A 24939-nucleotide genomic window follows, 5' to 3' on the forward strand; every position below is an offset into this window, starting at 1 on the left:
CTGTGTGTATTTACTTTTAAAAAGGTAAAGTCGATTTTCAAAATAGTGCAATATCAGTTTATTTTTAACAAGGGTTTTTAAATAAAATTAATTAATATATTTACTCCAAAAAACTGTGCAATTTTTTTTCACCTTCAATCTGTAAACCTGAAAAAAACATGAATAAAAACATATTGTCCATATCTGTTTTATATACCAGATTTATGCATTATGAAAAATTTACATTTTGACCAATCTGAATTTGATTTGGCTGTGATATTTCAACTTCAAAACAATCCAGCTCTACAAAAAAAAAATTAAACAATTATGTAACATTCTGCTAGAAAACAAAAAAGTAGCAGAATGTTTTCCAAGTATTACTCTGGTAAGGATGTGTAATCTGTGCAGAACTTCCTCAGAACATCAGTTTTCTTCTGATCAAAGATGGCAGCTACTTTGCTCACCACCACCTCCACACTGTCCCCAGGGCTGATGGGACACCCATGCGGCACTTGTCTGTGAAGGTCCTCCAGGAAACTTCCTTTCAACTGATTGAGCTCTGCTGCCAGTAGTCTCATGTCACTCTGAGGAACTTTATTATCTTGGTAAGGAAATCACAAAACAATGTTTTATTAACGTTAAATGTTAGCCACATATATCTCTCAGTGTAGAAATAAATGTTTATAATAATAATAATAATAATAATAATAATAATACACATTCCTGGCTGTATGTGGGTTTTTATACTTCACCCATTCACAGAGGTATCTTAAGTGAACTATGGAACTAGCCAGTAGCGAGGTAGTTATTTCTAAGATAATCAAAACCCATCTCCAAAATTACAGCCAGTTGGTCAGATTTAATCTACACTTTATCTACAAACGTAGTCAACTATCATTGATGGATGTAAGAATTCCCTTGCATGGAGTTGAGTGACACAAGACCCAGTTATAACTATTTATTTCACTCTTGTCATCATGTGAAAATAAATCTTACAAGGCATACACAGAGATGAAACCATATACAAGAACACTCTACACTAATCTGGTGCTTTATCTGTACAATTTGAACAGTAGCACGCAGTAAAAAAAGACTGAAATGGATCACAAGGGTATGCAATGCTGGCGTTATTTCTAGTAACTGGTTCACTTCGTATTCTTGTGAGGGGGTATAGCACAGTAACCCGCACCTGAGGCTGGGACTGACCTCTAGCGACCTGCATGGCCTGAGACACGAGGCGGCGACAGGCTTGGTCCACCTGATGGACCACACTGGAGGCACAACAGAGGCGGGCAGCCTCCTGGGCACAGAAGAGAAACAGATTAATACCCTTCAAAGAGTAAATTAAAGCTGGCCTGCCGCTAAAATGAAGAACAAGTTTATGTTGGGACCATTAAGACCCTGGGCCTCAGTGACTAGAAATGCCGTTTTCTGCAATGCTTTATTTTTTTACAAGTATTTTTATTGCAGTTTACTCCAATAAAAATACATGTGCATAACATTTAAATAATGTTACAAATCATGTAAATTGTTGGTATAGTGTTTCAACTGAGAATTTGTGAAAGGGAAAATACAAAATTTCCAATCCACTTTCCACATTCCTCCCAAATGTTCCCTCACTAAAAAGAATAAAATGAAAGAAAAGCAATTAAATGCACTATTTTAAATTAAATTCCTTTCTTGAGCTCTGGTATCTTGATTCTAGAAAACAGATACGGTACAGCAACAGTATTACTATCTGTGGCAACAATGTTGGAAAAGTTTTTCTAAAAGTAGAAAATACCAAAACATAACCTGTTTAAATGTTTCAATTCTGTTTTTCACCTGCACTGTTAACAGTACTAAAGACTCAGCTATTGTTTGCCCCTACAAAGCTCACTCACATCCAAGTGTAGCTACAATGGATTAGTAAATCAAAATCCAAAGGGAGAACAAGACAAAATGACACCTGCTAAAGAGTCCATTTAATCCACAGTTAATGGCAGAGAGGTGTGCCTGTGCTTTCTAGACATGTCTGTTAGAGTATGTCTTACCCTTTCTTCAGTATTATCTTGTATAGGCTTCAGTGGGTTGTCCAGAGCTGTACCAAACAACCCAATTATGTTCTTTCTGAGGGAAAGAAATTAAACACTAACAGGAAAACAGAAATAATTGAAGAACAGTAATAACAGTATAGTAAAATATAAATGTATTAATACTTTTAGAATAATCAATGCGTGATGTAGCACACTGTAAAGTTCTGCATTAAAATATTTTTGTGTAAACCATGCCAACCTACTTACCTACATAGAATAGAGAGATTTTAAAAAATGTGTGAACCCCATCTGAAGTACTTCTGCCTGGCTTCCCCACCTAAACCTGGAAAAACGAATGGTCTGTGTATTTACCTACATGCACTCTTGAGTGGTGCAGTCTGTGCTGGACAGCACAAGACTGTTCTGCTCCCAGGGGTTTCTGTTAAGGTCTGGGGGCTCCATTCGCTGTGCCATCTCCACAATTACCTTATCAGGCAGTGGGCACTGCCTCTGCTGGTTTCTGCTCAGACAGGAACTGACTTCACAGTACAGGTAAAGCTGGCAGAAACCCAGGGAATCTGTATTCCAGAACACCGAGAATGGAAAGTTGTTGTTTTTTGCCGACTTCAAATAAAGGCAGCAATACAATATGAGCAAATTATACCACATAATTTAATTAATATATTTATGATCGAGATTATACTTTTAATATAATTCCAGGATACAGCAGAATGTACCACAACATTTTTTTAAAAAGCTCAGAAGACCAGAAAGTGAAGACTTTATAGAGCAAAAAAACACTTATGCATTTATTTTATGTTTAAACAAGATTCATGTGGATTTGGTAGCTGGTTAGTTGTGCCGTAAAGCATTTTCACGGTCTCGTACAAAGGTACTTCTTCATGATTACGTACGTTTTCTAGCTAGCTGATACACCTCGTATCTCATGCTTTGGTAGAAGAAATTGTCATCGAGGAGTATAAGAAGCGGTGTGGTACTCGGCTGACTTGCGGTGGAGCGGAGAGGATCGCTGTGATTCTGAAGGCGCTGGAGCTGCCGCTGCTGCTGTACACAGTGAACAAACCGCCTCCATGTCTCCCCCTCCCTGTTGGTCTGCAAACCAGAGACACCGAGAGCATCTCTGGGACTCCGCTGCAGGAAATCGTCAAGGTACCGCAGCACCTTCTGTCTGTGCAGTTTCCAGCTGGAATGCTAATACCAGGAAACAGACGAATACAAGTGTTCACATTTATTACCATGAGTACCTATATATTATCTTCATAATTCTTATGCATATTGCTAATCTAGCAATATTAAGACCAGGCAAGATACAGAATACAACACGTCTTCAGCACACAACTGCACAACATACAGTATCGTGCAGGTTCAGACCATCAGGCGGCATCACTCAGAATGACTTCCACAGGTCCCATCCACCCCGGCCTTTCAATTAACCCCATCACAAACAACCCCCCTTTATGTCAGAGAACGAAATTACCACTAACACAGTAACAACGTTTCTCAGGTAAACACATTTGATATCCTTGCATTACTTAAAAAGAGAAAGGACACAGTACCGTGTTTATTGGAATGTCAGCCTCCCCAGGTCTCAACTCAAATGCTTCCTCCGGTATAAGCTCGTCGTAAGAAAGTACGAGGCAGTCCCAGCCGCTCTGCCTCAGCTCCCCGGCAAGTGCCCGGGCTAGAGTGGACTTCCCTGCGGCAGGGAGACCGCAGAGCAGGCACAGGCACGCCCGCTCCCTACCGCCAGGCGCTGCAGCTGCAGTCCAATTCATGTGAGCGTCCAGGGCAGTGACAGATTAGGTTTCAGACGTGTTATAGCGTCATGTATATAAAAACACGCTACAGTGCTTCAGACCTGCTCCGCGGAAATTCTGCATTTTTCTTTTCCTGCAGGATTACACAGACACGCATTAAGAAGATCCCCCGACCACAACGTCATGTCTCCAAGTGTTATTGCTTTTCAGCTGAGGCACGACACGGGAAGCATGCAGCTAAGGTCCAGCTTTTTAAAGAGTAGCTTTAAAAACAGCTCTAACGTCCTACTGGTCATAAGTCTTTAAACAAATCAAGACCGATTTACGCAGAGCTCTCTAAGTCAGCGAGAGACTTCTTTCGGTATTTTAATAATATGGTAGCAAGTCAGATCTCAACCTTCGAGTAAAAAAAAAACTTCGCGGTAGCACTCTCCTCCTCCAGACTGCTGTTTTCACAGTCACAGGAAGCAGGAAGTATCTTGATAGACAGAGCCCACAACCAATCCGCTTTGACAACGGCGAAAGGAGGCGAGGAGAGGTGGGAAAGGAGGACGCCTTGGAATCGAGTTTGAGGCTCCTGAATCCAGTGAATCCACACTGAACAGAGATTTTGACCGCACTCTTCTGATTGATTTACCTGGAGCGTTGCTGCGTTGTTGAAACAATTGGTGCATCATGTATGTTTGGACCATCTCTCTCTGCCTAGTCATATTATTTATGCATAGGGAAATAATTTATACAGCTCATTTAATAAATAAACAATACTGCATCGTGTAATTTAAAGCCACGAGAAATGGACTGATTTTATGTAAACAAATTTCAGGTTTTATAGATGCTATTTTATTGAAGAATAACAAAACATTCCTTAGTCATTTACAGATGTAAATTAAATTGATATACATCCCTACAGTATGGGCATGAATCTGAAGTTGGGGTAAGGCAAAACTGCTTGTGGTCTGTGGTCAGGTTATTTCCACCCATTGCAATGAAAAAACAGGTTTTGTTTCAGTGATTCTTGGATTTTTATTTTTATGGGTGGAAAAAAAAACTAATCACACGTGTCGAGTTTCCTTCTAGAAATATACTTGAGTTTGTGTTTCATTCCATGCTGAAAGCTCAGGTAAAGAAACAAAGTTCAGGCTGTAGAGCCTTTTTCAGGTATCATTAGCATTTGTCATTAGCTTAATGCCGGCGTCACACACACGACTTTTCCTAGGATTTTCAGTCGTAAACTTTATTTACATAATCGTAAAGAAATCAGTTGTAGAGAGTTGCAGCGCGCCCGTTACCGTCAATTGTGTAGTGTGACACCCCAGCGACTCAGTCATAGCACTCTTTATTTTTGTATTTATGCATAAAAAAATAACAAAAATTACAATACAAACAAGAGTACATATAACATTTAAAGACAAAAACATAGTCAGGGGTATATATTACAAAATAAAATCAAATAATGAAAAGTGTTTAAAAAAATTAAATAAAAATAACGTCCGCACCGCTTTCAGATTTTTGCATTTTGAAACAGTCAGCAGATACTCCTTTATATCCATTTTAAACTGCTCGAACAAAAAAATCTTCCCAGACCACTTCATTTTATGTATATTATTATTATTATTATATCACTTTATTAACCCTTTACAATTTCTTGCATTAGGAATTATGTTTTCACATACCCCAGCTTGCTCTCCATGAGACACACAGACAGGGAGAGAAACTTGGGGTCAGAGCACAGGGTCTGCCATTGTACAGCACCCCTGGAGCAGTTGGGGTTAAGGGCCTTGCTCAGGAGCCCAAAGGAGTAGGATTCCTCTGCCAGCTGCGGGATTTGAACTAGCAACCTTTTAGCCACAGGCGCAGATTCCTAGCCACAGAGCCATCACTCCGCCCCAAATAATATAATAACGTGCCATTATAATAATTAAATTTATTACAAACGATATTTTAATATTGTTTTCAATGGGGCTGAAAGTTTCAGTGAAACTTAACATAACGTCTTTTATAGCGCTCTTTATAGCCTCTACAACTCCGCGACCCGCTGCGGAAAAAACAAACTATTTTGATTTTCTCGTAGCGAGTCGCAAGTCGTAGGGGTGGGCTCTCGTGTCTGCGGACTACAGTCAACAGCCAATGAGCGTTCAACCGGAAGTACAATGCATACAATGCCCACAAACAGCGGTCAAACCATATTGTCCACGACCAAACAAATGTGGTTAACTATACGTTTTTCGGTGTATCCTCTTTTTTTTTTCTTGTTACAAAAGAGAGCACAGGCTACAGTGAAAGCGTCAACTACCTGGTTGTTCTCCATGTTGTTGGTTACTTTCATGTGGTGCTCCACGTTGATTAATTGCCAAAATGAGGAGACCTCGTGGTACTTTCGTGGTGCAAGACGAGATATGGAACCGTGATGGAAAGTCGTGAGGGACTCATGTAATTACTCACCCCCTGCGATTCCTAGTCGTATCATTTGAGACCCTCTAGGACAGAAAAGGCAGCGAGATTCAGCAACTGCAGTCGTTAAATTTGACATGCGCACCGACTAGAAGTCGTGTTGAGTCATGTAGTGTGATGGCGGCATAAATGTTGTGTTTCTTTTCCTTCCTTTCAGCATGTAATGAACTTTTACCTCTTCCTTTGCAGCTTAGCCATGCTGACGCAGGTACCTACTTGTACGTGAGTTAATGTCCGAAAGTATAATCTTCTCGCAGGACTCAAGTATCTGAAGTAGAAAAAGGCATCCATACGGTACATTCTAAATATTAATATCGGTTGTTGAATTACACACTAATTACATGTGTCAGTGGTTACCACTGTTAAAAATGTATTTACATACTTTATCCATAAAACAATTCAAAAACAGTTCTTAAAACAAATGGGAAATCATGTTTTGAAACTGATTCACATTGCTCTTCAAAACTACTAAATGCATCCTTTATATCCATTTTGACCATTTCACCACTGTTTAAACAATGGACAACATTTTATTCACATAGTTAAAGATGTCAAGATAATATTTTCACATAAAATACAGTATATACAATTTGAAGAAATAAAGATTTACATCCTGCTTTGTTGTGATTGAGAACATGTTTAGGCACTAAAATGAAAGTAAAAAAAATTGTCAGAGGAACACTTTGTTTCACACTGCAAAAATCATCTCAAGTTTTCTGTTATGTAAACTGGTGTGCCAGGAATTCCTTTAACTAGCCCTTCTAGTGACTTACACTAGGACTTTATTAAATCCTCATCAAGCAATTATCTCACTTGTGTAAAAATCCTGGTATCAATGAGCAGTGTCAATGTGAATAAATAACATGCAGAGGAATGAGCTGGGTCTCCGTGGGGGCTCAGGACTGCTGGGGCTGTGCTGGGGGAATGGGTCGAGGCACACCAGGTCCCTGCTGGTGGATTGGCAGAGGGGTCTCAGAGGGCTGGTACTGTGGAAGGCTGAAACTCACATCTTTGCGGCTAATGGGCAAAGAAAAATGACAAATTAACTGCTAATAACTTCTAAAAATGGGATTTTGCACAGTATAACTAAGTTCAGGAAATGCTGATAACTTTTGAATGGGGGGGGCTGAGATACATACCTGGGTGGGAGGTCAGAAGAACGTGGTGGATAAATGGTGGCAGGCTGTAATCAATAAGGCAGAGAACACTCTTAACACAGGCAGAGAATTAGTGTTCTTTGCATATAGAGGAAGGTTATTATAGCACTGTCTTCACCATCTTAAGAAGTTACTGAACACTCTCTTGTGTTAATTATGGACATTACTCACTGCTGCTGTCCACTGTGCCATAGTGATCCAAAACATAGCATGGAGCTACCCCAGCAGTTTAATAGGATCAAAATTTCTACTCTGATATTGTAGAAAGATTTATGTTTCATCATCTTAATTTGAGGAATTTTAATTTTTTTTAATTTAAGGAACAAAACAGTAGAAAATTGTAGATGTAGAATAGGAAAATAAAATAAGTCTTTTTCATTTTTTTCCTAGTTGCTTAAGAATTGTACTTCTTACCCATGTGAATGTGCAGCGTAAAGGAATAAAATAGGTACCTGAGGTGGCCCTGGGTGGCTCTGTGGCTGACTTTGTGGTGCTGCCCTCTGAGCATTTGTGGGTGCTGAGTTACGCGACCTGTGTTATAGAATTCAGTTTGGGACAGATATAAGGGCAGGCTGTTCTGTTCAATTCAAACGTATTTGTCTCCAACAAAACCCAGAGATTTGTTATATATTGCATTTATTCCACAAGGCTAGCAGGCACACCAGGTCCCTGCTGGTGGATTGGCAGAGGGGTCTCAGAGGGCTGGTACTGTGGAAGGCTGAAACTCACATCTTTGCGGCTAATGGGCAAAGAAAAATGACAAATTAACTGCTAATAACTTCTAAAAATGGGATTTTGCACAGTATAACTAAGTTCAGGAAATGCTGATAACTTTTGAATGGGGGGGGCTGAGATACATACCTGGGTGGGAGGTCAGAAGAACGTGGTGGATAAATGGTGGCAGGCTGTAATCAATAAGGCAGAGAACACTCTTAACACAGGCAGAGAATTAGTGTTCTTTGCATATAGAGGAAGGTTATTATAGCACTGTCTTCACCATCTTAAGAAGTTACTGAACACTCTCTTGTGTTAATTATGGACATTACTCACTGCTGCTGTCCACTGTGCCATAGTGATCCAAAACATAGCATGGAGCTACCCCAGCAGTTTAATAGGATCAAAATTTCTACTCTGATATTGTAGAAAGATTTATGTTTCATCATCTTAATTTGAGGAATTTTAATTTTTTTTAATTTAAGGAACAAAACAGTAGAAAATTGTAGATGTAGAATAGGAAAATAAAATAAGTCTTTTTCATTTTTTTCCTAGTTGCTTAAGAATTGTACTTCTTACCCATGTGAATGTGCAGCGTAAAGGAATAAAATAGGTACCTGAGGTGGCCCTGGGTGGCTCTGTGGCTGACTTTGTGGTGCTGCCCTCTGAGCATTTGTGGGTGCTGAGTTACGCGACCTGTGTTATAGAATTCAGTTTGGGACAGATATAAGGGCAGGCTGTTCTGTTCAATTCAAACGTATTTGTCTCCAACAAAACCCAGAGATTTGTTATATATTGCATTTATTCCACAAGGCTAGCAGTGATGTATCTCTTGGCCATTTTGCTTAATTCATTTTATTTAGTTTTTAGCACTTCATCTTGTAATGAGCAAAAATTGACAATAGCACTAAAAGCCTGTCGTGAGTTTCTGCGAACAATATTCATACACTATGGAATAAGGGATATTTCATGTTTGCTGTTGATTCAATTAGAAATGTATTCATGTCTTGCGATTCCATTCCAAGTGTGATCATTTAAAGATAAGTTTGTAAATAACTGCTGCTTTGGTATTCTGCCTTGGAATTACTGTGTGCTGTAACTCTACCTGTACTGACGGGAGCGCTTCTCCCTCAGGCACTGAGGCTTCCAGCCCCGCTTGAAAAGGAAGAGGAGAACGAGAACAATGATGATGATGGGCACCACCAGGAGGAAGAAGATGAGCAGGCCATCTCTGACAGAGGTGTCTGTGGAGACATGCAAAACTACATTAGTGCTGGACTTCATTAACAGTGCCCAGGTGGAAAATGCACTCTAATTGTGCTTTATGTGAGAGAATAGGTGAAGCAGATGTGCACACACAGCTAGAGTGAGGTAGCAGAACAGTCACGAAAAGCATAGGACATGAGTGTTCCCTATTCCCAGCAACACCACCACTCACACTTCACTTGCCCCCACCTGAATTGTTCTTGATATTTCCATGTAAATCTGTGTTTGAGCTCTTTCTTGCATCAGCATATGATAATTAATGATTGCAATTTCTCATTAAAAACTGAGCCTGACTTTATGGACCAACCCCATCCATTCCTATACCCATTCTGGGTTTGCCATGTAGGAAAAGAAACTTCATGAAAGATATGTTTGTGATGTATAATATTCAGCTGTAAAGAATATTAGGTGATCACACTTTGCGTGCAATATCTTTTTGCAGTTGCTAGGTAGATATGCATTGGAAATCTATGTTTTTGGGTTAGTTATATGTCATTTCAAGCTACTTTACTTACAGTATAAGAACAAAAAGTGCATCATTTCACATATGTACTTCTTACTAGAAAGGAGTACTAGTATTGCAATAGAGAAAGCATTTTATTTAATTGAGACAGTCTGTTTAAAAGCTTAGAAGAGCTTATAGTACCTATAGTTGTGGGTCCGCTGTCTATACTGCCTCCTGAGCCCTTTCTGCTACAGTCTGGGGGGGCCCAGCCAGCATTACAGTGACAGTTTCCTTGATTATTACAAACCTGTAAAAGTCATGATAAATTATCAAGCTGGTTTTCTAATAGACCTTGGTATCCATTACATTGACCTGACTCTGGAACAAGATATTGTCTTTTAGGCAAATGAAGAGTTAATTTTATGTTCCAGTTTTTAACTTCACATCGAAAAATAGGCAGAAAACAATACAACTTTAACATCCAGGATTTCTAACACAAAAACACCAAACCTCCAATAGGGTGGAAGCCCCTTGTTTCAAATTAACATTACTTTATCATTGATAAAAACGATCCAGGAAAACCTAGAAAGAAAAAATGTAGCTATGAAATAGGGAAACAGAATAAATGTTCCTCTAGTTTTTAATACAAATTCTTAAAGCTTTGTAGATATATTTTATCTAGAAAGAGAAATAGCTTATAAACTAGAGTATAGTGCTCTAAATAGTTTGTCTCATGTAAAACTATTTGCAGCTATATTAATAAACTGCATTATGTGCTATGACAGCAAACACCTGACAAATTAAGTAGTACTTTTTCATGAATGTAACTCAAATTCTTTTCATGTCACTTCCAGGCTTAGTGTGTCGTACCTACGCAATGAAACTTCCATCTCAGAAAGTTTTACTCACCCCATTGCCACTGCATTTCGTCTGTATATCACAATTAAAGTTAAGCTCAGAGGCGTTGGTGCACTTAAAGTCAACACAGGCCTGAAAGGAATGCAAGATTGTCATTGTCTTTGTCTTTATCTAACAGAACACCTGCTCAGACATTTTGACTGACATTTGAGGAATTTATCAGTCCATGCCAAATTTAAAATATAAGGCTTTGTACATGATCTTATAAAACAAAACAAATTAAATACTAGTTAACATTTTGGAACACATACTGTATACCTATAGCTATTGCTCAGTCGGAGAGAGCATTTTTCTGTATATTATATTGCACAGAAATCTTTCTGTGGACCAGAGCAGTCACCTTGACAACATTGACAGAATAAACATACAGGCTTTATTAGCAACACTTTGAGGACCAGTGAACAATAGACTTCTGTATTGTAGGGACCATTCTGTGCCCACATGAAGACCTTTGTTGGTCAAAGATGTCAGAATCCCCAAGATAAAATTGTGCATGCCAAACACAAAAGGGAAGAGAACATTTGATACCACCTGTTTTGGTTTTTGGTGTTGGTGTTGACTGCAGGAAACATTATGGTGCAGCGGTTAATATTGTTGCCTCGCAGAGCTGGTGCCCTGGGTTCCAATCCAGACCTGGAATGTTATCTATGTGGTGTCTGTATGTTTCCCCATGTTTGCATGGGTTTCCTCTGGGTGCTCTGGTTTCCTCCCACAATCCAAAGAGATACTGGTAGATTAATTGGCTTCTGGGTAAATTGGCCATGATGTTAGTGTGTGCACGTCTGTGCCTGTGTCTTTGTCTTGGGAGGGACTGGCATCCTATCCATGGTGTACCCTGTCTTGTGCCCATTGCTTGGATAGGCTTTGACTCCCCTATAATCCCAAAACCAAAATGGATGGATATTGTTGACTGTTTTCTATAGTGTCAAAGCACCCAGATGGACTGGGACAGTTTTCAGAAAATACCCCTACATGGATGTCCATTTGCAATCTTAAAGGGTTGCATGCTTTTTCATGTCTCGTTAATCATGACCTTGCTTTTGATGAACTGTGATCCTCCGGGAGCAGTGTGTCTCCTATTAACCCAGATCTCACCTTTCCTTGGGAACAGCCTGAGCCTCTGCTGACATATCCTGGGTCCAGGACATCCGAGCCTAGGTCAAAGTCCACATTCACACACTGGGTATTTCCGATATTCTTCACAGTAATAGTAGAACCAAAGGGTGGATTGGTTACATCAACACCACTGCACTGTATCTTCCCACACAGAGCATTCCTGCAGAAGCAAGAAGAAACAAGTCCTATCCATTCAATTACACTATTTGTGGGAGCCAAATATCTTATGACTGTGTTGGTTTATGTATGTATGCACTTTCTTTCTTAAGACAAAACGTTTACATATGAGAAGAGGAAATTCTAAACCAGTATTTTTAATTGATCAGAGGGTCTTAACCAGCTATTCCTTGGGTACTGGCTTTGAGTAGCTTGTTCCAGAATCCTATTATAACTCACTACTGTATCTACCTCTAACTCTAATTCATGTATAAACAACAGAAGTACTTACTCCACTGTACATCTATTAAAAATTGTCCCTGTCATTCCACAGTTCCCAAACCTATCTCCTCTGGTATTGGCATCTTCAAAGCAGATGTTGGGAGCTTTATTAGCATCTGTGAATTAGACACAGAGAACCTTAAGGTGACAGCGTCCACATAATAACAAAATCAGAAATGAAGAAGAATGCAGTAGGTTAAATAATTAGAATATTCAGATTCAAATAAGAATAAGGGATCTGAGTGAAACAGGTATATCCAAATGGTTTCACTTCCGCTGGTCACGGTTTCAGTCTTGCTAAGCTGTGTTTGGGGAAGCTTGGCCTTGACTGAACACCTTGGGCTCCTTCTATCAGGGATCAACTATTTGAACCCAGTTTACTTCATGAAGTGAAAACAGGATGTGGCTCTAGATTCAGATCAGCAGATATGCTTAAATCAGACATTCATATCAACGACATATGGTTTAGAATCAGAACTGAGCTCCGAACCAGGAGCCCCTCCGATATGTAGTAAAGCACGACGGGTCAAGCATTGGCAGGGTTGTATGAGTAACGGTGTTAAAGTGTGCTAGGGCATCTCCATTTTGCCACGTAACAGCAAACACTGGGTAACTGGACATGTAATACCGTAAGTGAGAGATGCTCTGCTGTTCCAATCAGGATGCTCTCCTGCAAGGCACTAAGGAGCTCACAGTTTTTTATGTATACTGCAGGAGTGTGTATCTACACTGCAGGGACAATAGAAATTAGGAAGAAAATCAATCTGAGCATGGCACCGAACAACACAAAAACAATACATAGATGGTGCAATGTAAATGATACACAAAACTTAAGCAATAAGTAACAAGTAAACAGAAATCCAGACAATACCTTTGGTGAACAGCTTTTGGCATTGATAATCATAGGTCTGGCACCGTCCCTCATAACAGTATGCTGTGTTGTTTTCACAGGGGTATCCATCCATTATGTAGTAGTCATTGGGACAGAAGGGCGAGGTGCCAATGCAGTATTCTGGCAGGTCACAGATATTAACTGACTCTCTGCAAGGTGTTCCCGCAACTTTGAGCTAGAAAACAGCAGAAAATTCCATCTCAGCCCATCAGCAGAGACTGTAATCAGGAGAGACTATATTTACACCCTGTACATATCATAATGAAGCACAGTTATCAATCGGAGCTACACACTCACCTGGCAATTGTCACAACAGCTGCCTTGAGAGCAGTAGGATCCTCTTGTGAATGTGCATGTAGCTGCATCACAGCACTTATCTTGGCAATCCTGCAATCACAGCCATGACTGGTCAGGATAAATCCCATTTATTTTTTGTATGGTAAAGTACAAGTCTTCATACTTTGTGAAAAAGCATCCAAGATACAGTAGCACCAGAGGTGGTTCACACTTTCAAACCAGGTTACATTTGGTGAGAAGCATCAGCTTGTGAGTACAGGCTCAATCCTCAACGTTTTGACTTTGGAACTTTCTTCTGGCATGTGAAACACTGCTTTGTTTTTTTTCTTTTTACTTTCCACCATGGAATTAACCTCGTATTGTTCATTAATGCTTTCAAATATCTGATGGTGTACTGCAGACAAGAATGAATTTGTGTGAATATCCATCTCTGAAACACAAAAATGCCCCGTTCTACTGCTCACTTTGCGTGAGATGCACTGATGAAGTCTTAACTCCTCAACAGTTACACCTTTTCTTTTTTCCATGATAAATTCACATAAAGTTTTCTTTCTGAAGCAGGTTTTCCAGTATTATTGTGAAATAACTTTAGCATATGCTCACTCGTATTTAAAATGAAACCCACGCTTTGCTTGTTCAGCCTGAAGACCAAGCCCCAGGCAGCCAGCCTCCCAGTACTGTGCATCTTGTCATACCTCAGGCTTGCCACAGTCACACTGCTCCCCTTGATCCAGCACCCCATTCCCACAACCAGCCACCGAGAAGATGTCCAAGGAAGAAGGCTGGTTCTTCAGACAGATGCCTCTTCCTTGCAGGATCAGATTTTCAAAGTCAGTCCCACTGCAGGAGCTGAAGGTGGTCGACCCACTGTGAGGAAGGAAAACACACACATCTTGCATACAATCTATTTATCACTGCGGCACCACAGGTCTGTACATCAAAAGCCAGCTAAGGATTTCAAACTCTCTCCTGTCACAGGCTCCCCAGGTCACAGATGAAGTGGGGTACGTTCTCCTGTTTGTAAACCTCTCTGGCACTCTTTGGAATTAAAAGTGCTGCACAAATGCAGTAAATTATAATTATTACTAATTACATTATTCTAATAATAAAAACATGCCATTGGTTTGATACAACATTTTAACAAAAGAGAGTATTATAATGCTATACATTGTATTACACAAGATGAAGAAGCATTTCTTGACTGCGTATGAAGACTTGATAACAAATACTTCAGAATCAATTTCCATGTTAAAACACACAATCACAAACGGTAACAAACTGAGGGACAGACTGATTAACTAAATGACAAGACCTGCATGTGAGGAAACAGAAATGTCTGTTTTCCTCCCAGCAGTAGCTGATGGGAAGTTCTGCCTGCACAGACTGAGATGGAAATATGACTGGAGTTAAAGTACCACTGCGAAGCCAGGGAAGACCTCAGAGGTTTAGATGTTTCCTGCCAATGTCACTCAGTATCTTAGTTTTGCAAGTAATAAAGAGGGTTTCACTTCAATTAATGTTTGAAAGAAATCCTATAGGCATGTGCCTGTTACAACAATAAGATGTAACTAAAATTAAGGGGACTGGAAATTAATATTAAATCTAAATTGGCTGCAGGAAGAACAAGAAAAAAATCACACAAAAAGAATGAGTGAATCAAAAAAGTCGCAATGGCCTAATTTGAAGAAAACAAATGATTACATTTTTTCCACAGATGTCATTATTGTGCCAAAAATGCTTTCCATTCATTGCTTTTCTACACCTGTATGAAAAATAAAGCAATAATAAATGAGAGAGGCAGCAGAAAGGATCAAAGGGAATAGTTAGTCACCTTGCTCCACTGTTCATTATGCAGGATTTCACGGCGCAATTACAATTGCGTTTGTCATCATGGTTCATTCCCAAATTGTGCCCCATTTCATGGGCTATCACCGTGGAGACGAACTGCAGAGTGCTGCCCCCGAACTGGGTGGAAAAATCACAGGGATCAGGCAGGACAGCATAATCCAATAACACCCCCTAATTACCCAACATGGATTGCTGTCCATAGACCTCTGAATGGGTCCCCAAATATTCAGGTCGATTGCATGGCCAGAATTAATAATTGCACTCCTAGAGGAATCATCATTTAAGATATTTCTGAGGTGTGGTTAATTTTGGTGAAGAGCAGTGTGCATACCTTAGGACAATTCCAACATGAAACAACGAGATAAATAAATAGACTAAGTGAGAAAAATAGACCAAAGGTGTGTTAAACAGTGTGCCTACCACATTGATTCCTCCAGCACTGCTTACAGAACACACTGTGCCAACAAAAGCCATTCCCAGCACTCCCTGTGGGTAAGAGGTTTTTCGTCCACTGAAACAAAATTAAAGTGTCAGCTGGAAACAACCTATTCCAGCCAGGGCTGGAATCCTGTGAAAAGACAATCAAGTGTTCATACAGTAGGTGTTGCCTGGACACAGATGAAGGCTCCACGGCCGAAACGTTGTGTTCTCTTTCTTCTTTTTTTTCAGCATGGAATAAACCTATTACTTGTTCCTTTGCAGCCTACGCATGCTGACGCAGCTACCCACCTGAACTACTCTCTAAAGACCTTGATCAGTAATTGATCAGAAAAGCTGCCTGTGAAGGAGCCTTTTATAGTATAGTATATAGTATATATGTTACTGACTCTAACACATCATCGAATCCTGTCTAATGAAGAACACAAAGGTACATTTCCAGAAGGGGGCAAAATGCCCTTTCATATAAACAGGAAAGCATTACTACTTTGTATGCCTCCTTTTCACTATAAGAACCATAGTACTTGTTGAAGAAAAGTCTTCACTCGGGTTAGGTGTGGTCAAGCAGAGTAATTAATCCATCCACATGGGGAGGATATAATCATGGAGATCTGAGAGCAGCCTCTCATACAGATCTGTGAGTAACCTCTCCACAGAGATGATAAATGCAATTAGTTTTATACAGCAAATTCACACAGGAAGGTTCCATATTATTTGTTTTTCTCTCTACAAACATTTCTTTGTAATTGACCACATTCTTCTTCAGTTTTACCTTGTATACAGACAAAAGGAAGTATATAAATAAAAGGTGTGAAATGAACTAGACATTCTGCTGTTGTTGCATTAATATCAAAAAGTCAAATAATATGCTTGCAATTGTTCTTTCATACTGCTGCTGGGTAAAAGGCATTTTTCAAAGACAACTAGTCACTATCTTATACACATAAAAAAAGGTAAATGCTAAAATTCTTCCTCATACTCTTCCTAAAAAATCAAGTCTGAGTGGAATGTGGCAGTAAAATCGCGGGGATCATGATTAACCGCTTAAGAGCAGCACATCATTTGTTAGGAGCAGATTCTCTCACGTGCATCATAGCATCCTCTCCTCCCGTCCATCTCCTTTTAGGATGGACAAAACACACAGGGAGAGGGAAGGCTTTCCAGAGGCAGAGGGGACTTGATTCTGGCAGCCAGTGGTCATCACACTCACACTATGAGCTGTCCCACGTCATGTTTCTTCCTGGGGATCAGCACATTCTTCCGCCACTGGACAAAGCGGCCCAGGACCTCCCCCGCTGAACCGTCCACATCAATGGGGTTCTGGTTATTCCAGATCTCCACCCCCACCAGGATCACACGGACATTCAGCTGCTTATAGTACTAAGGGGAAGGGAAAGTGTTTCCATGTGTATTTCTATCAATAAAGTTGACTGGGTTCTTAATTACATTGACACATTTATTTATTCTACATATTATTTATTAATGGCTGGGAAGATGCCCCAAAGACCCTATAGTTGGATTATGTATTTATCAGTAAGGACACACATGAGAGCTTGTTAAGTGTACATTGTTTGCTGGGATAGGCTCCGGCTCCCCCACTATCCTCTTCTGGATAAAGCAGTTACAAAACAGATGGATAGTTTTGTTGTATAGCCAACATGCCATATTGAATGTTCGGCGCACACACGTGTGACAGAAGAGGTGGGAATTGCATCTGATGAGAAAATATAACATTTTTCAAGTTTGATGGACACAGAAGATCAAAAACGGAGAACGTCTGAGAGCAGCCGTACAACAGCTCCATGTTTCAGTGTCATCTGTTTCTACCAGGATTAGGACACTGTGCCTTTCGGGGTGAATTTCGATTGAGCACTGAAATCAGTTTGGTTTACAATATTTCCAATAGTGTGCTCAGACTGATGATGTGTGTGTGGGGAAAGGGAGGTGTGCTTTGGATTTTAAATATTTCTGTAAGTATGCTGTGCGATGGAAAAGGTTGTGAAACGCTGTTGTAAGTTGCACATTTGCTTACCCCATCGAGGAGGTTGGCCATCTGAACCATGTCCTTCTGCAGTGCTGTCTCATTGGCATTCCTGTCATCGTACTGTGAACATAGAAGACTTCATTTAGCTCACTCTGTGTATACAAAGGGGCAGTTTAAACTTACTGCATATGCACAATCAAAAATCAGTATTTCTCTCACCATTTGTTTGTCTGCAACCAAAATCAATTCCACATATCTGGTCTGGGGCAGGTTTCGCTTTTTCTGTTGGTTATAAAATATTTACATTAAAGTTCTCAGACACCTTAAATGATTACTATGTTAAGAGTGTACTTTATTCAGTGGGAGTGTTCTGGAAAAAATACACGGTACCCTTTACAGAAATATGTAGGAAACAGAGTGGAGTAAACAATTCTTGCAGTACCTTCAATCACTTGGTCTCATTTAGTGTTCCAAAGAATAAATAAATTACAATAAATTAGTAATACAGCATAAAAAATCTCTTCACCCTGAACATTCTGGTCATGGATTCTACTGTGTCTGTGTGGCCCTGGTAGTGCTGGCTGTGGGACTCAGTATTGATTTCAAATGGAGGCATCTCATTGGTCACTCCACACACAAATGGGTCTTTCTGGCTGTGCTCCAATAGGAACAGGAGGTGCTCATTGGCTGATGAACGGATGACTGGCTCAAGTCCATAGGTTTTCTGTCCCATTAAAATGATACCACTAAAGAGAGGAACAGGGACAGAGAGCATAAGTTAATAGAGATAAATACAGCTGTCCAATCAAACACTCTTAAGATTGAGCTTACTGGAAATCAGGACATGCACCTTAATGACATCCTACTACTGATACCCTTCTTATAAATAATATAATTGTCGACAGCTTTTGCATTTGGCTCCTAATATTCCTAAATGCTTATTTGAAAATATTACTGACATGATCATTAATGAAGTTTCAAGTAAAAACTGAAGGTTGAACAGAATGCCATGACTGTAGTCAAGGCCAGACAAAGATAGTGGCAGTTTTTTTCAGCCACGATGTACACAAAATGAAGAAAAAAAGCAGGAGCACACCTGAGACCAGAGCAGGTGCTGAGAGCAACCAGTGAGTCATCCTGTCCTTCCACATATCCGTGATAATAGCAGTGGTCCTGTGATGACAAAAAAAATGCATTACTGATATAACCTCACAGTTCACTGCAATGCATACCATCCCCACTCATACCATCAGGCACAATAATTGGTATGACTGAAAACTCCAGACAGCATTGGTGATTCTAACATTGGTATTGAGTCTCATATGTTATTACTGTATATTGACACCTGAAGAAGGCTCCACGGCCAAAACATTGTGTTTTCTTTATTCTCTTTTCAGCATTGAATAAACCTATTACTTGTTCCTAGGTTATTATAAAATTCCAACACAATGAAAAATGCATGCACCTTAGCAGAACGGCACACAGATATATGCTGTATGATATAGGCATCATACAGCAATAAAGGGTCCTGCAGCAAACTTAAACACTTTTGTCTTACAGCATTCTCTTTAAAAAAACACTATGCTAGTGAAACTAACAGCCAAGCTGTTTAAATGATTAAATTCAAAAGAAAAAAAAAACACTTTCTTAAGTTTTGCTAATTTTAGGTTAGATCCCTGCTGGTTGCTTGTGTTGTTTCTAAATCTAGTTCTTTTAAAAAAAAAATTGTGCTGAACAGACGACAATCTTTTTCTTAAAAAAAACAGAATGCGTTTAATATCAAACAAAAAAACAAAGGTGTTTTTAATTAATGAAAGGCGTCCTTTATGAAATTTCACACCTGGCATACTGAAAGTCATCAGATGTCATACACAAATTGGTCTTTGTTCTGTGTAATGCTTCCCAGTTTCTCACCTCCTCTTTAGGATGTGAAGTCGCCAGCTTACCACTGTCATCATAAGAGTAGTGCACAAAGGTTTTAGCAAGAAAGTCTCTAAGGAGAAAGGGACAACATGAACATATTTTTATGGGATTACAGGCAGGTGACAAGCATGAGCCAAGCAGAATGCTTGAAAATATGACCCAGGAAACTGTAAAAGAAAAAAAACATACTTGTTCTTTTCCAGATGAAGAACGTGATCTTTGTCCTCAATATTAATCGAGTACATCAGCCTGTCTGCGTCAGGAGCCTGGAATATTCCATTGATACAGTTAACCCATTTTTCTCAGCATTTCACCAACCTCAGGTTCCAGTTTGGCGATATTTACTGCCTCGAGACTTTGCATGTCTTCTGTGAAACAGACTGAGTCATAAAAACACTGTAAGGTTACCTGTTCAGAGCCCTGAGGCTGGAGGGTGTCTCTTTTTTCCCGGTCATGAACCACCCTAGGAATGACAACTCTGTAGCTGGACAGTTTAGATGTCTGCTCTGCAAACAGATCTGAAAAAAAGCAAAGATTCTTACACAGAAATCTCTGAAATGCCAATCCACTAGGATACATTCCATAATAATGGCTCTTTTGTTCAAAGTGTCCTCTTGCAATAATCTAGCAGCCTAACTGAACTCTATTATACCACTCAAGGTTAAATCAAGAGATCCATTCACCTGATGTTCTGCTAATGTTTTAAATTTACACAGCTTTGTAGTGCTGATGTAGAGACAACCCTATAACAGGGAAGCCTCTATTGAATCTGAACAGTGTATATGTCACTGGTTACAGACTTCTTTATTCAAAGGTTTGTGGGAGAATGGAACAAGTTACACATCCATGTACAGTAGTTGAAGTTGATATGTTGGCTTCCTTCATGAAACGGCTGGAGGGTATCCTGGGATCAATCAGATACTGATCACTAAATGGGCTTAGAGGGGCTGAACAGAGTCGGCACAAAACACAAGAACATAAGAAAGGTGACACACAATGTGTTTTTCAGCTGGCTTCAAATGAAGAATGGAAGGTGGCTCTGTGGTTCTGTAAAGTCACGTTGTATGAAAGTCTAGATTGAGACAGAAAGGGTGTGTCGTACTGCCTCTGCACCTCAGTGCAATCTACATATTCACCCTGAAGGCAGTCAATAGTGAGAGGGGGTTGTTTTCTCATGATCGAGAAAAATCAAAGGCTGAAACAGGTCACCAGTAAGGTAATATCATGATGTTGAGGTAGAGAGCTCTGTCAGCCTGTGGGCTACAAAGGAACAAGTAGAAGTTCATTCCAACACAATGTTTCAGGTGTTGAGTCTCTGTCAGGTGTGTAGGGATATAAAGGGAAATAAAGAAGAACAAAAAAAGAGCAGGTGAGAATGAGTGTCCAAGAAATGGAAATCCAGGGGAGAAATGTGAAAAGCAGGAATCTTCTAATACAGAACCTCTCCATCCATTTACAGATTGTAAACCATCTCTCACCTGTGCCGATTCTCACATGCTATTACTTTTTGATAGCTGAAACAGTGCCACGTCTTTCTACTTTTTAGGATGGGATTAGGTCAGTGTGGTGGCTCTGTGGCTCTGTGGCTAAGGATCTGTGCCTGTGGCTGGAAGGTTGCTGGTCCGTATCCTGTGGCAGAGGAGTCCTACTCTGTTGGCCCCTGAGCAAGGCCCTCAACCCCAGCTACTCCAGGGGCACCGTATAAATGGCTGACCCCAAGCTTCTCTCTCCCTGTCTGTGTGTCTCATGGAGAGCAAACTGGGGTATGTGAAAAGACAAATTCTTAATACAAGAAATTATATATGGTTAATAAAGTGATCTTATCTTATTAACCTCTACAGGTAATATAAAATGGTCTAACAGACCAAAACTGACCAAACAATTTAAATAAACAAAAACGTATACATTTTTCAGGTTTAGGCTATGCTGGAGTGTACCATTAAATTATGCCAGTAAACATTATAGCAGCTTTTTAAATTTAATTATTTCTGACAGCAATGGAGAGGCTATGTTTATGTGAATAAACAGCATTGACAACAACCTCAGTAAAAAATTAAAAAGTGAGAATAATTTTCACGTACAATTTTTCCATTTGATTTTATGGAAAGTCCATTTATAGCCACGTACGAGGTCTGGGATGGTTTTCGGTGCGACTCTTACTGTGTCCTCGAGTTCTTAACCACAGAACAAGTCGGTGCTGCCTGGTTGTTGTCTTTCGCGTTAATACATATTTGTGCTGAGGGAGTGTCTGTAAACCAAGCCCCTCCAGACCCCTGTCTTTGTTTAGGCACAGAGATTCTATCCCGGGGAGTGCCGGCCGGTCGGCTGTCCGACGAGGAGGCAGGTGCATGTATACTTATACGCACCAATTGAAAAGTAAAAAAAAAAGGTTGACACGCCTTTACTTTTTCAGTTCCAGCTATAAATAGTTATTTTAAACGGTATAAATACATATTCATAAGAATGTCCAAATTTTAATTTGACGAGAAAAAATATGTATATAATGTACAGTATGTAGGAACTCTCCTAAAGATTCCTACAAACGAGAACTTCGCTTATTGTTTTTGCTAGGAGCCTGATAAGACAGGAAGTCGTTCAAATGGTCAGCAGTCGCTCGACGACGTGAAAACGAACCAAGAATTTCAATAGTCATTTTAAAAAATGAGAGTAAGTGTCCTCAGAAATTAATGTGCTCCGTCTTACGTGAAGGGAGTGTCAAGTTAAGATTTATTAAAAACAAAAAGTGGAAATTACAGAAACCTAATAAAACGGTGCTCAAAATTGTAATAAAATACATAAAAATATGTATATCTGCCATTGTCAGTTTAAAAACAATATTTCAGTATTTCAGAAAATAATCCCCAAGTCAATTTTGATTGACCAATTTTTGGTCACACCTGTTACACTTCTTTTAAATTTAGAGATCAGATTTCATGGCTGAAGTGAAACTACGCTTTTCCATAACTGTAAATAAAACATATAAAATTAATTAGTGAATACACAATATTTGCCACGGTGATTAATACAAATTAAGTCATTATTAATCATGCCTAAAAATAAGAACATCTTAATGTCTAAATGATAAGTTTACCTGTAGTTTTATGATAACTGTAATCTCGGACTGTTTAATTTGGACAGGATTTTCTTAATGAATATATTTGGAACGTTGTCTTACCTGTAGCTTGACTTCGATTTATAAAACAAATAAAAAAGGAGAATAAGAAAAGACTTCGTTCTAACATTATGAATAATCCAGCAGTGCTTCTATGCCATTAAGTTAAAAGGGCACAGAGTGAACAGAAGATTTCTAGGTGAGGTGCTGTCTTCCGGGTGGGAGTGTGCCGCTGTAATTGGAAAAGTACAGTGAGTGTGCTAGAGACAGCTCATACTGGATCAGGCGCTGACAATGGCCTTTGAACACAATTTGTAATTAGCAACAGGAATGTAGAACGGGTAACACCGGTTTATATAAAATAGAATATCCCGCAGCATATTATGCCGGAAGAAAACTTGCCAACCTGTTTCAAGGATCAAAATCATTTTGAACTTATTTTCTTTGCCAGAGAATTATTGACTATCAAAAGCGAAGAATGAAATGTAATTTGAAGTACGTTTAAAACAATAAACAACCTAAACCTTATTTCAGTTCCATAATGGTCCTTGATACATATTGTAACGCTTACGGCCGACAGGTACTCTGTAAGAGCCGGCGTACCAGAGCAGGTGACGTCACCGCCCTTCCCTGTGATAGCAGGACTACAGCTAGTGCTCTGTAGAGAGATCTCTCTTTGGCTCACCGGCCTGGGTCCCTGCAGAGTGACGCGGGAGTCCCGGCAGTGGGGGGTCGACCTAATACGGCAAGGGCGCCCGCCTGAGCCCCCGTTGCGTTACAATGTAGTAAAACACGAAAATGAAAAATGACGAACTGGGTTTCTTCCGCCCTTCAGAGATGGTCGAGCTTTAGATGATATACTGTTCAGAACAGTTCCGTTAATACAGAATTATTAGCTCTTATCGAAAGTATTTAAACCTTTTTCATTTATCTGTTGCTTCACTTCACTCAGTCAAAAAGACAAGAACCGGTTTCTGCAGGTAGTGAAGCTCAGCTCTGAAAACTCTGATAAGCCTGTAAAACCTCTGGCCCAGGAGAGCCTGAGGAAGATCTGTGCCATCAGTGAAGAGCCATTTCACATCCTTCATCAGCCTTTTGATCTTTTGCCTCCATGAAGACTTTTCGGCGTTCACATTTAAAACAAATAAAATGAGAGTAAGCTTTGTTCCAGAGGCCATCAGATTTGCAAAAAATTAATGTAAAGAGGTTTTATATATAGGCTGTCAATTGGACAGTGCACCGTCTACAAATGTGTACAGTACAGTACTTCAATACCTTCTTAACTAATACACGCTGTTATTTCAACTACATTTATGGTCCGTTTGTTGATTTTTATGTGTATATTTTTTCTTTGTAATGTTGTTGTATTAGTTATATGCTGTATGTTTCACCTCTTACTGCCTACATTTCCCCCTGGGGATAAAGTATTTTGAATTGAATTGTCAAGTCAGCAGGAGAAAGGTGGAATTACAGAACATAGCCACCAGTGGGCGCCAACGCACTCCGACTTATAAATAAGAAAATCCATATGAGAAAGTAAAGCAGAGTTCTGAAAAGAAATCATAGTAGCAGGAGAGTATTTAACTACCTAAAAAAGTATCTGTTCGTGTTTGCAGCAGATGACTTGGTGAGCTACACAACTGTTTTTTACATAAGAATAACAATATGGCAGTCTCCTAGTAGCTTCTATGAATTGGCTACATTACTCTGCTCTCCTCCCCACTGATAGCTGATGTGTGGTGAGCGTTCTGGCGCACTATGGCTGCCGTCGCATCATCCAGGTGGATGCTACACATTGGTGGTGGTGGAGGGGAACCCCATTACCTGTAAAGCGCTTTGAGTGGAGTGTCCAGAAAAGCGCTATATAAGTGTAAGCAATTATTATTATTATTATTATAGCTTAAGAAAATATGGAATAGCTATACCATCTTAAATATTTTGTAGCAGGCTTTAAATCAAGGCAAAGAGCAGACAAATGGTGAACTTCATAAGGTTCCTTCTTGATCATGACCACTAACCTCGTGGCCATTCCAATGCTTTAAATTGCAGTACTTTCATATAAGCAGCTCTTAAACTGCTGTACTGATACTAATAACTAATTACATATATGATTAAAGAGCAACATTTGTAGAAAAATTAAATAATACGGCACACTGAAGAGCTGCGGT

At 39.7% G+C, this 24939-nt stretch overlaps 2 protein-coding genes and 1 long non-coding RNA gene across 6 annotated transcripts; 1 reads left to right on the plus strand and 2 right to left on the minus strand.

The window, feature by feature from the left end:
• Window positions 1-182: 182 nt before the first annotated feature.
• On the minus strand, window positions 183-4236 carry LOC102696251 (L-seryl-tRNA(Sec) kinase). 2 transcript variants are annotated; one of them, XM_006630527.3, is made up of 6 exons: window positions 3572-4236; window positions 2909-3206; window positions 2371-2572; window positions 2013-2088; window positions 1186-1279; window positions 183-580 (listed from the first exon to the last, which is right to left on the minus strand). In XM_006630527.3, exons 1-6 carry the CDS (start codon window positions 3788-3790, stop codon window positions 357-359), a joined length of 1113 nt encoding a protein of 370 aa, XP_006630590.2. In that variant the 5' UTR covers window positions 3791-4236; the 3' UTR covers window positions 183-356. The 2 variants fall into 2 exon arrangements, with proteins under 2 accessions (XP_006630590.2, XP_015202395.1); XM_015346909.2 differs by having other exon boundaries at window positions 467-580; window positions 1169-1279.
• A 1875-nt stretch (window positions 4237-6111) lies between these two features.
• On the plus strand, window positions 6112-9317 carry LOC138238411 (uncharacterized). The gene is made up of 3 exons (XR_011189432.1): window positions 6112-6202; window positions 6413-6517; window positions 9229-9317. It is a non-coding gene; the product is annotated as an uncharacterized lncRNA (long non-coding RNA).
• On the minus strand, window positions 6734-23124 carry adam9b (ADAM metallopeptidase domain 9b). 3 transcript variants are annotated; one of them, XM_069189009.1, is made up of 24 exons: window positions 22835-23122; window positions 20068-20177; window positions 19849-19925; window positions 19651-19729; window positions 18833-18909; window positions 18263-18482; window positions 17956-18018; window positions 17785-17856; window positions 16963-17132; window positions 15735-15825; window positions 15298-15431; window positions 14162-14333; window positions 13467-13556; window positions 13149-13344; window positions 12288-12393; window positions 11819-11999; window positions 10715-10795; window positions 10007-10112; window positions 9200-9338; window positions 8712-8790; window positions 8242-8285; window positions 7833-7911; window positions 7363-7406; window positions 6734-7240 (listed from the first exon to the last, which is right to left on the minus strand). In XM_069189009.1, the coding sequence occupies exons 1-24, from the start codon at window positions 22899-22901 to the stop codon at window positions 7120-7122; spliced, it is 2598 nt and encodes an 865-aa protein (XP_069045110.1). In that variant the 5' UTR covers window positions 22902-23122; the 3' UTR covers window positions 6734-7119. The 3 variants fall into 3 exon arrangements, 2 of the variants coding, with proteins under 2 accessions (XP_069045110.1, XP_069045111.1); XR_011189431.1 differs by lacking the exon at window positions 6734-7240 and having other exon boundaries at window positions 7386-7406; window positions 7833-8119; window positions 22835-23124; XM_069189010.1 differs by lacking the exons at window positions 19651-19729; window positions 19849-19925; window positions 20068-20177; window positions 22835-23122 and adding an exon at window positions 19577-19638.
• Window positions 23125-24939: the final 1815 nt, after the last annotated feature.

The sequence above is a fragment of the Lepisosteus oculatus genome, chromosome 4, assembly GCF_040954835.1.
Source record: "Lepisosteus oculatus isolate fLepOcu1 chromosome 4, fLepOcu1.hap2, whole genome shotgun sequence".
In the NCBI taxonomy this organism is placed as follows: domain Eukaryota; kingdom Metazoa; phylum Chordata; class Actinopteri; order Semionotiformes; family Lepisosteidae; genus Lepisosteus; species Lepisosteus oculatus.

Bases quoted from the DNA above. Each gene is read 5' to 3' on its own strand.
- LOC102696251 (XM_006630527.3), bottom strand. From the start codon at position 3,790: ATGAATTGGACTGCAGCTGCAGCGCCTGGCGGTAGGGAGCGGGCGTGC. The intron at 1,280-2,012 runs GTAAGACATACT...TTCTGTGCCCAG, and splicing joins AAGATAATACTGAAGAAAGG to GAGGCTGCCCGCCTCTGTTG. The intron at 581-1,185 runs GTCAGTCCCAGC...TTCCTTACCAAG, and splicing joins GGCCATGCAGGTCGCTAGAG to ATAATAAAGTTCCTCAGAGT.
- adam9b (XM_069189009.1), bottom strand. From the start codon at position 22,901: ATGTTAGAACGAAGTCTTTTCTTATTCTCCTTTTTTATTTGTTTTATA. The intron at 8,286-8,711 runs GTACCTATTTTA...TATTGATTACAG, and splicing joins GCCACCCAGGGCCACCTCAG to CCTGCCACCATTTATCCACC. The intron at 7,241-7,362 runs GTATGTATCTCA...TTTGCCCATTAG, and splicing joins TCTTCTGACCTCCCACCCAG to CCGCAAAGATGTGAGTTTCA.